The sequence below is a fragment of the Vigna umbellata genome, chromosome 3, assembly GCF_029865625.1.
Source record: "Vigna umbellata cultivar VRB3 chromosome 3, Vumbellata_1.0, whole genome shotgun sequence".
NCBI lineage: Eukaryota > Viridiplantae > Streptophyta > Magnoliopsida > Fabales > Fabaceae > Vigna > Vigna umbellata.
The window spans coordinates 52,890,480-52,902,521 of NC_142167.1; the positions used below are offsets into that span (position 1 = coordinate 52,890,480).

General features: G+C 33.1%; 1 protein-coding gene across 1 annotated transcript; it reads right to left on the reverse strand.

Moving 5' to 3' along the window:
* Window positions 1-910: 910 nt before the first annotated feature.
* Window positions 911-2,489, reverse strand: LOC124825484 (suppressor). The gene has a single exon (XM_047298096.2). It carries the CDS (start codon window positions 2,122-2,124, stop codon window positions 1,117-1,119), a length of 1,008 nt encoding a protein of 335 aa, XP_047154052.1. The 5' UTR covers window positions 2,125-2,489; the 3' UTR covers window positions 911-1,116.
* Between the last annotated feature and the right edge of the window lie 9,553 nt (window positions 2,490-12,042).

Sequence of the window (12,042 nt, forward strand, 5' to 3'; positions counted from 1 at the left end):
TTTAAACGAAAAAGAAAATGTCAAGAAAATTTTATATTTCTCGGATATTTAATATATTGTTTACTTACTGAGAGTGAGAAAATATCATAAAAACATTATAGTACTGTATTATGAAAAAAGAGACACCCTTTGACACATACCCAACATGGATCATGTTATGAATCATAGAACTTGACAGAGATATATTATACCTATTTTTGTGTTTTTCTTTCCATTCCCAATAAAAATCAAGGCATGCAAGCAAAAACCTTGCTTTGAAGGTTAAGTATTTTATTATGATTATTCTATCTCTCTTAAATCTCAGCTCAATCATACAAGAAATTGACATCAATATGTATCCAAAACCTTATAGTAATGGATTAATGAGAGTGTTTTACTTTCTCATTTTTATTTAATGTGAGACTTAGACTCATCCTTAGATTTCCAACCATTATTACAGTATATATACAAAACCCTTGATCATAGGTACATATAAAGTACATGGTTCATATAAGTATATAGTTATTACTATGTAAGTTATACAGTTAGGAATTTAATTACATTAAAATGAACAATCATAAAGTAAGAATTTTCAGTGGTTGGATGATAGAACTAAGGGAAGATATTGAAATGAATATGCTATATATGCAGGTACACATAATAATATCAATCATAACTTTATTCTGAATATTGTTTACTTTATTCTGTAAATGATTGTTTATTTTAGAAGAATCAGATCCGAAATTTAGTAAAATGCAAAAGCACAGGCTAAGATGATGGATTTGGTAAGGGGGACACATGAAATGATTGTGGGAGAATTGGCAACTAAACTCTTGATTAAATGTTAAACCTAAAATCACGGTAAGAATATGGTGAAGACGGTAATGGAGGGCATAAAATTTTGTTTTGTTTTTGCACTCTAAAACAAAGGTCCAAAAGGAAAAGACATGAGATAAAATTAGATAAGACAAGCCAACATTCCAATCTGTACACACAGAGAAAAAAGTATTGAAAGAAGTTGAAATGAAACCCAGCGGGAAACAGGCAAAATCTAATAGATTTTTCCTTTTGATAGCTTCTAACATGCTAGTTCAACATGAACCAACCAATTAAGAAGGAAGAGAATATTATACACCATCACAGAGGGCCATTGGAAATTGGTGCTCCTCTCTTGATGCTATCCATGTTGGTAGTTTCATAGACAGGTAGACCACTTGAATAGTATCCCAAGTCATAGTTTTGCAATTCAAACAGATCAGAGCTTGAATCACTTTCTGCACCATCATCAACCTCATTGAACTTCCTGATTTGAGAGATTTCCTTCTCCTCTGCTGAGTACTTCTCCACTAACATCCTATCTTTCTCAACTGACTCATGACTGCCCTTGTTCCTTTGTTTCTCTGAAGATGATAATCCATTCGTATGTTTGTGTTTGTGATTGTGATTGTGGCTGTTATCATCCATCAAAGTTGTTGTTGGTTCCCTTTTTTTCTTCTCATCCCACAACTCATTTTGCAAAGTGGTTGTTGATCTTGCATGTCCATTATTATACTTTGCTGACAATAACTGTGCATGCTTGTGGTCTGAGAAGGTTCTGAATTCCTTGCAGCTCTTGGTTGGTGTTTGTACATAAGGAGGAGTTCTAAACCCTGAACTTAAGGAAGAGTATAAGGACTTTGAATCTGCAGTGCTGGCGCTTCTGAAATGGCTAATGCTGCTCCTCCTCCTTCTCCTCCCTCCAGGGCTCTCATCCTCATCTTTCATGGACTGAGAGCTGGATTTTGATTTCTTCTTCTTTGATGCTGATTGGCTGAAGAGAGAGTTCAAGAAGCTTGCAAGCCTTCCACCTGGAGAGCTAGGCTGCTTGTGTTTCTTCTCCTTCATGATTTGCTTCTCCATGCCATGGAATTGTTGGGGGAGCAAGCTTCTCATTGGCATGTCTAAGCTGATTCTGGCTCTGTGTGCATGATGCCTTTCTTCTCTCATGATCTTCTGAGTGAAGGTGGAGGCAGTGTAGCCAACAACTTCACTGTATCCTGAGAAGTACCTTGCTGCCTCAAACACATCAAGCTCTCCAGAATCGTTCCTGCGATGGAAGGACTTGTTGTGATTAATTTCTGGGTCCACGAGGCCTGCTATGGACATGGTGCAAGTTTGAGAAGTTATGGTGAAGTTTGGATAAAATGACAGTAATATGTAACAAGAAGGGGGGCTATATCAAGATGCAAAGAGATGAAAGGGGTTTGGAATGATTGAGAGTAGTGGGAGGGTCAGTTTAGGATAATGAATAACTCTAGGCATAATTTTATATGATGAGGGAGTTTTGGAGGTTTTTGTGTGAGGTCCACAAGATGTGCATATGTGCATTAGCAATAAAGATGAGATTGGGATATAAGTGGGGAACAGTGCTTTTTATCCTCTCATGCTGTTAAAACCAGAGGTTTCTGTTAGGGATTGTGGGGAGCAAAGAGCTGTGTTTCCTTGGATTCTATATGCTTCTATGGATTTGAGTGGGAGTTGGGTGTTAAGTGGTTGTTGGCTATGCATATATATTAAATGGACATGAACATGTGCATAATTCAATCTAAGCTTCTTTGCTCATATACATCATTATTATACATAAGATGGACAACAATTATTACAGAGATCCCACCATCATTTTGAGGGCTTCAAAGTCACTCCATATTCCATAACAAATTAAAAGTAATTGCTTGGCAAGTAATTTCTTTTGACTAGGATAGATTTACTATGGCCCATTAATATCACACTGCCTCCTCTTTAATCTGTTTTCATAAGTCTATAGTATTAGGTGGGTGAGTAATGTTTCAATTCCCAACCACTGGTAGGTTCAAATAGAGGAAAAACCTACCTGGTAGCAGCATTATGTAAAAATAGTATTCGGATCAGACCATAAAAACCATCTTGTCATGTAAACAAAACCTCACCAAAAATTTCATATCACATAATAATACATAACATAGTACCATATCATATGGAAGGTGATATATCAAGAAGTCCCACCAAAGGGTAATAAACTGTGGAGAGACCTTTTCACCTGCAAAGAACTTACACATGCAATACTTAGTATTATCAACTTTAGTTTTCTTTCTAGATACTGATGTTAGTCAATAGATGATTTGGCCCATCAAAGCCAATGCCCATTTCTCAGTGTCGGAGTATAGTGGTTGCCATAGTCTTTGTGTGTGTGGGCACGATCAAATGAGTACGTGTAGCACATGAACCAAAAGAGACACACCAACGGATATGCATTAAAGCCATATATGGACTCCCAAATATTGTTGTTGTACGTATAAAATTTCACTTAGTCAAGGCCACTCGAGGGAGATGACCGTGACAGTTCCATTAAGATCATCTCTAGTCTAGTCAATTTTTTTCTACTTAGTTATCAATGTGCCAAGTTACAAGGGACCCCTTTCTTGTGTAGCCACCACAATTGTGGCAACCTACAAAAGTTATTTTCTTTTATTTATTTTTTCTTTATTTTTCCATTTGACAGTATCACCATCAAGATAAGGAAAACTGTGCAACTTGTCAAGCCAGGCCTTGAATGGTGACCACTAGTTATGAAGTAGAAGAAACACATTTTTGTTACACACACTTTCTGTTAAATGAAATCATGCCAAGGCTTGTCAGAAACCAGTGGTCATGGTTCTTGCAAGCACTAGATTTTGATGGACCAAGACAAGCAACTATCCCCATCCTTGGCTAGTTGCTTTAGATTTGATCATTAGGGCCACCCCGGAGAACAAGACTCATAGAAAGGACACAGAATTAAAGCATAGAAAGCTATAAAACTTAACATCTACCCAAATTTGTGTGCATTGGATGCCTCTGGTCGCGGACATTTTGGAATGTGTTGGGTTATTTTCTTTGCCTTAAGCATCAAAAACATATGAGGCCAAGGTTATCATAGTTCGCAGATTTTGTTGCTCTATTATTGGAGAAGCTGAAAGCAAGGCCACAAAACGCATCGGGAAAATCATACATGTTCATTTAACTAACTTGATTTATATGATCCTGTACCTCATATCTGAGAATTTATGAGTGGCCTACGTCAAATAAAAAACGTGAACATATGTGGCCTGAGCAGGTCATATGGATCAAATCCAACAACACCAGTGGCAGCAGTGTAAGGGATGTGTGGTGATGTTGCCACACTCTATTAGTATCATCTTCATCCTCATCTTGAACAGAAAAATATTTCTACAATCTTGGAAGATACACATGTTTGGTTGCTTTCTTTTAATATGCACCATGCATTCTTAAAGTGATGTTTAATGGACATGATTTCCCCAAGAGTCTCATATTTTATTGCTATGTGCCATGTTTGATTTCTGGTGACCTTTTCACCAAAGCACGTTGGATGATAAATTCATCATTGAAGAGGGGAGTTCTTGATGGGTCTGAGATTTATTGTAGACCCAGTGAAAGTCCCGGTTCAGATGTTATCAAGGCTTTTTCAAGACTTCCAACAGTGATCCATCAACACATTATACGAATTCCACTGGTTTTAGGCCCATCAAAGGTTTCAAGTGCCACACAAAGGTCCATTTCATGACCCTACAAATAAGAACCTTGCTGTTGAATTTAGGGACAGGGTGGGGCAAAAACCTGAATTCCCCTTAAACCATTGACCCAAAGGGTAATTCTATCCTCATTGCTGGCATGTACTCTCCAATGGGATGCCCCCAATATGAACACCTCTTCAATAATAAGGGACTAATGAAGAGATAAAGTAAGGAAGTGAGTGAGGTTTTCATATGCAAAGAACCTGAAACATAACAATCTGCGATAAATCTAAACCATAGAGAGAATTGTATAATTAATGGGGTGTCACACAGTTGGATTTTGCATGAATAATGAATGCTCTTAGACATAGTTTTTCTTTTCCAACTTTTAAGATGTGCAATACACGTGGCCACATTAAGCTTCATACATAGTGCCTTTTCACACTTGGTCTATAGCGCTTTAGCTTTAGACTCATTATGCTGATAAAATATCTATTTTCTATCTCCAAAAAGTTATGAAAAATATTTATAAGCTTCGCATGCCCTAATCCACATCTATGCTCTTATCTATTGCAGGCCATATGCCTTATGGTCGCAGGAAAATCTCAACTAAAAGCACTTCTCTTTATTCTTTGAGAAATATCATTTTTGGATACCATAAAGAAGTTGCTTTTCTTGTGGAACGGGTAAAAATCATCTCATCAAAGCACAAAAATCACAGTAGCTTGAGATAGATATACTAAAAGTCAAATTTAATGCTAGAAGACGGTTTAACTTTACAAAACTATATTTATAAAGTCACAATTGTTTTCATTTATATACCTAAATTAATTTTATCTCTAGTCAATAGGAAATTTTTAAACTCCTTAGCACTCAAAATATGATACATTCACATAGGTAAAAACAAATTAAGGTTTCTTTAAACTTTATAATAGAGTTTCACCTACGTCAATTCTAATAAAAAAACACATTAAAAATAATTTTTATGTAAGGTCTTTTTGTACAAATATAATTTTTTTTAAAAAAAAATTAGCACTAAAATGAGATAAAATAAAAATACAAGGACAAAATTGAAACAAAATAAAATATAGGAACCAAATTGAGACAAATACAATGACACGTGGCCTAACAATGATCGGATCGAATAAACTCCGTTGTGTGTCCCAGGTTCCTATGATAGAGACAATGCTTATTATCATCAATATTTCGAGGAATGGACTTCTTCCAAGGAGGAGGTCGTAACTCAACACTTAGAGCTTCCTCAAGGATTCTTGCATGGGGTGCATTGAGAGGAGTACATTGATGAAAATGTGGCCTATTGGCCAACTCTTTGAAATGAGTGTTACCCTCATTTCCATGCAATTTTCTTTTCACTTTCTTGTCACTAAACAAAGTTTTCACTCACATTTGTTTTCAAAAGTCGTGCATATCTTTCACGTGTATGAACTGATGGCCCTTTACCTCAAATTGTTCATATTCTTAATCATCTTCATATAGATGCTATCTGCGAATGGTCTTAGCCGTAAAGCCGTGATCATATGTGCATGGCCACCTCATGGCTAAGGTTTCTGACTTGTCTTGCGGCTTTTCCAAATCATTCCATGAACGCTCTGAGAAATTCCTCCTTCTCCTGCATACATTTATTAAGACAATGGATGTTAGGTGGTGTAGTTGGCTAGTCGCAAATTGTGCTCCAAACATAGAACAAATGGTGACAACGTTATCTATGAAGTTTAGTGGTAAGGAATTGAACTAGGACAATGTTTCTCCCTTAAGCAAGATGGAGAAGGCCTACATTATACGGGGTCACTTGAGGTGTACAATGGCATTTGGTTCATGAACATTTTTAGGTGTTAATCAGGATCGGTGGAATTGTCATACTTATAAAAAACTGGCATGATCCACTTGTGCGACAAAGCCTTCTCCATTATAACCGGTGTGAAAGGAAGCATCCCAATCGCGTTCACAATTGCCATGAATGGGTGATCCTTTCTGGCTCTCGAGCTGCCATTGTGGGCTATTGGGTAAGGCTCCTTGTGTTGTTTAGTCTCCATAGGTTAAGTTGATGCAGGAGGCACATAATTCCTAACACTTTGCACTTGTTATATTTAATATGTGACCTACCTCCTTACCTCTTATAGATTTTGTGATGAGCCTTTTTATTAAGGTTGACCTAATTATGGCTCAAACATGACTAATCATGCTTTAATCCCAAGTAAAATTGTTTTGAAGTTGATCTACTTTGGTCCAATTTGGATCGTTTATTTTGGTGATCAACTGTATGATCTATTGTCTAGCCGTCGAGTTTGGTGATTTCCTACCATGTTGATTTGTCATTGGCTTGGTAGTTGACAATCTGACTTGATAGCTAACTGCTCGATTTGTTACTTGTTTGTGTTATCTAGTAGTTGACGGTAAGGGCTAATGGCCCGCCATTTGATATGCTAGTTGGTCCTCCAGCTTTATGGTTTATGATCCGGTCTGTTAGGTGACAGCCCATATTAGTGGCCAGCCATTCGGTCAGTTACTTAGTCGTCCGAACTGTTAGTGACCATTTGGATTGATGGCTTGTCATCTGGTCTATTAGTTGGCATTCTGGTCTATTTGGTGACCGTCCTAGTTGATGACTAATCGTCTCGTCTATTAGTTATTTGTTTGGATTTTAATTATCATCGATTTACCAAACAATTATATATAAAAATTATAAAATAAGTAAAACATATCAAATAGATCAGTACAAAAGATAAAAATAGATAGAAAAAGAGAAAAATTGTAACATTGAAAAATTATGTAATTGTTAATTGTATATTATTTTGAGCATAAAGCTTTGAACCTAAATCCTACTCGTCAAACTCTGAAAAAATTATGATCTAATGTGAACCTAATTAGTTTCAGAAGCCTAATTAAAAAAATGTAGGTAAAAACTAGCAAAATCAAATGTGTAGCATTCTCTTTACAAATTTCTAACAAATTTATCTCAATTTATAAAAGTACTAAGAATAAAATAAAAAGTTAAATCTAATAATTCATATATCCATTTTAAAGTCCTAAAAATATGAAATCAATAGAACTATTAGAATCAATACAAAAATAATCGCTATAAAGAATTGTGCTCAAAATAGTAAACAAAAGTAAAATGAGCTAAACATTTAAAATTAAAATAATTATTAATAATAAACTCAATTTATTACTAATAAAAAGTTAGATAAAAATTAAAAATATAACAATAAAAAATGAAATCACTTTATAAAAAAATATGTGTTATCAAATATGATAGTCTAATAAGATATAAATTTATTCCAAAACTTCAACCAAATTGTTTTGTAGAATTTAATTTAAGACACCGTGATTGTAATAAAAACAATTATGACAACGCATCAGAGCCTCGATGATCAACTGGGAAATTCAACCTAACAAATTTGAAGGACTTTATTTTCATAAAATATTTTAATATTTTATTTCTACTTTAAACATGAAAAATGACCCATTATTTTAATTTCGTTTTATATTTTTAAATTAAATTTATTTTGAATATAATGGAATTTTTATAAGATTTTTAAATATTATAATCGTATTCTAAATTCTGTAATAAAAAATTATTATTTTTAATGATTATTATAAAGTTGCATTCAGATTAGTTTTTAATCGGTTGATGATGTGCAAAACTTTAAATTGAGTGCATTAAAACTAAACTCTTTTAAATACTTATAGAAGAAACATGTAAAAACTGATTTTTTTTTAAAATTAGTGAGAACAAATCTTAATCATATAATGATGAAACTAAACTCTTTCACTTCTTTTAGTGAGAGAAACTCACTTTAGAGAGTAAATGATAACAAATCTTAATCATATAATGATGAAACAATAAAGAATTAGTATTTCGTGTGCGTACATATAATAAATCATAGATGAATAGGAATACTATTGACTGATTTTTTAATCAACAATTAAGATTTATTACTCTAACTTTTAGAAAAGTTAAATCCTCACTTAGATCTTTCATCCATAGATGAAATGGACCTTTATAAAGGTGACCATATCATAGGCCAAGCTAATATTTTTTTATTTAATTAGCAATGGTTGTTGGTTACATTCCAAAGCTATTAATCAAATGCCTTCAATAAAGAAAAAGGAGGAAATTGAATTAAAATTGTTCACATTCTTTTAAAATATGCGAAAAGAGGAGAATTCGACTCAAGCCCAAATCTAATGTAAAGAGCAAATGAAACATATACTTGTAGTAACTAGGTTTATACTTTAGAAGGACTTGGCTCAAATAAAAAAGGTTTAATCCTATACTACATCCCTATTTATGTACGAATGTCTCAATTGGGTCCTCGTTTTTTCAAGTGTATCAAAATGGTCCTTAATTTTGAAAATTGATATCAATTGAGTCCTTTCCGTTAAGTTGGCTGGACGGCGTTAAAAAAATTGATGAGTGGATGCTGAGATGACGAACGAACGCTCGTCCACCAGCGAACGAACGCTCGTCTATCAGCGAACGAACGCTCGTCGACCACCGAACGAACGGTATTCCAGTGTGGAACGAACGGTCGTCCAGCAGTAAGAGGTTGACGAGCGTTCGTTCTCTGGTGGACGAGCGTTCATTCGCTGGTGGACGAGCGTTCGTTCGCTGGTGGACGAGCGTTGGTTCGTCATCTCAGCATCCACTCATCAATTTTTTTAACGCCGTCCAGCCAACTTAACGGAAAGGACTCAATTGATATCAATTTTCAAAATTAAGGACCATTTTGATACACTTGAAAAAACGAGGACCCAATTGAAACATTCGTACATAAATAGGGATGTAATATAGGATTAAACCAATAAAAAAACATTTATCATTTCTCACCATGTTCAAGGTCTATATGTATTAATTATTATTTGATATGACGGATAATATTAATATCTATTTGATCGTGATATAGTATCTATTTGATCGTCACATGTTTAGGATATTTTTCATTTTTAAAATCGACAGGAAAGAAAAAGATTAAATACTTTTTTTCTTTTAATATTGTAGTAAAAATTGAAAATTAGTTTTTTTTTTCGAAATTTTGGTATAATTTAATCTTCAATTTTAAAGATATTTGAATTTAGTTTTTTAATTATAGTTAAATTCATTTAATGTTCAAACAAACAAAAATATGTCAAATTGTGTAAATAATTTAAATGATATTATAAAATACGTTTCATGTTGAATAATTTTAATAAAATTTGACTAAAATAATTAAATTTACGTATTTTTAAAATTGAAAAATTAAATTAGGTCAAAAGTTTGGAAAAAGAATAATTTTATTTTATTTTAAATTAAGAAACTAAAAATATATTTAATAAAATAAAATTGATAAAATTCTTATACATGAATTTTTAATAAAAAAATTGGTAGGTTTTTTTTTCTCAGGTGAGTCTATGATAGTTCGAGACCCAATGGATCAACTGGGCCGTAGTATACCTAGCATGGGTTTGATTTCTTCACTGTAACGTTGTGAAATTTTGTAGTATATGAATTGTACTTTTGAAATTGAAATTATGATGATGATATGAAACAACCATGCATGTGTGCTTTTTCTTTCTTGCCACATTTGGTTTTGCGTTCCTTCTACTCTGAAAAATCAATCAATGGAATCTGCAAAGCTGTTCAAGCTTTCTTTCCTACAATGTATGAAGCTAGCCAGCATTGATTCTTGAAACTCCTAGCCATGTGCTATTATTCTCTCTTTATTTATATATATATATATATATATATATATATATATATATATATATATATATATATATATATTCAATATTTCTTTCCTGGAATCATGATTATAATCCATTAAATCTTAGTTAACTAAACTTCATGTTTGTTTTCAGCGTGAAATGATGTAACCTTGATTTCTTACAAGTAAATTTGCAAATATTATATAATATCTTAGGAAGTATATTTTAAACTTAATTTAAAGTCTATAAAATTCACATGTAAAATGAGATTTATATATATTTTTATATTTAAATTAATTTTATTTTTAGTCGATTTAAAAATTTCAATACACTTTCTGATATTACTATTCATCGGAGAGATATAAACATCAATGAAATTTGAGTCCAATCATATAAAAGATTGATATCATTCTCTACCAAAAACTTAAAAGAATGAGTTAATGGGTCTTTCATCTTTATATAGTGCTCTACTTCTCATTTCTATCCAATATGGAACTTAGACTCGCACTTCCCAACATTACATACACTAAATTAGTCTTATCTCTAGTTAATTATCTCTAGTTAATTTGAGACTTCCAACAAATATTTATTTAAAATGTTATAAAAATGTCAAAAAACAGTTTATAAATATAACGTAGGATTACAACGTCATAAAAAAACATTAAATGAATAAAATGTGTTATCTAGGAAATGGTAATACCCATTTTAATCTTTTATTAGTATGTAAAATATCGCGCATTAAGAAAGCTTTCAATAACACAGTGGTAAACAAAAACTTGGATATCATACGGTTGTGAACTTTCTTTATTTTATTCATTAATGAATTCTATTATGCACATGAAATTTAGTTATATTATTCAACGAAGAAATCATAAAATGAAGGAGCCAAAAAGTTATGTTTTGTGAGTAAAACTAGATGACACGATATGCATGATGATAGAGTTTGTCGGAACAATCGGTACCGTTATAGAGTCGCGCAGCGGAATAAAATACTCGGAAAGCGTGTTACGGTCACAAATCAAGTTTTGATAGTTCGTTTTAGAAAAACAATTTTCTTAGAGAAAATTTATCAAACAGTTGATATGCGTAAAATGTAAAGAGTATAGAGAGCAAGAAAATTCAACACAGAATTTTTATCCTGGTTCGATTCAAAAGAATCTACGTCCAGTTGTTAATCACTATAAAAAGTGATTAACGTTTTCACTAAAAACAGTTTTACAAATTACAATAAGAGTGAATAAAAACAAATAAAAAACCTTCCTTCGACGAACGAACCGGAAGATGACCACCTTGCCAACTCGAAGAGAACCGCTCCGACTATCGACACACGAAACGCGAGCTTCTCCTATTCACGAGACCAGGCAAAGCACTTGAACTAGCTTTTTAGAACTTCCTCAGATAACACTGTATTCTCAAAAGCTCAGAGTTCGTTCTAAGAGTTCTGGAACTCATCTATATAGCCCACTGGTCTAAAGTTTGCAAAGATGAATTATAACTGCCGCAGATAATCGATTATTGTTAGTGATAATCGATTATTCGAGTCCGTTACAGGGTTTTCAAAAAGTGATAATCGATTATCCTGAGGAATAATCGATTATTCCAGAGACTTTTGGCAGTTCTCATCAGAACTGTGATAATCGATTATTCGGAGTAATAATCGATTATTCCAGAGCAACGAGGTTTTTCAGAAGGGCTCAGGATAATCGATTATAGCTTCTAATAATCGATTAAATGCGTAGAAGTTCTAAAAATACGAATTTTTCTAAGTATTACATGTTGAAGACTTTTCCTAATACATTTATAATCTACAAATTGCTTTTAAAACAAC

Excerpts from the sequence above, each read along its gene's own strand:
- LOC124825484 (XM_047298096.2), bottom strand. The coding sequence starts at position 2,124 with ATGTCCATAGCAGGCCTCGTGGACCCAGAAATTAATCACAACAAGTCC.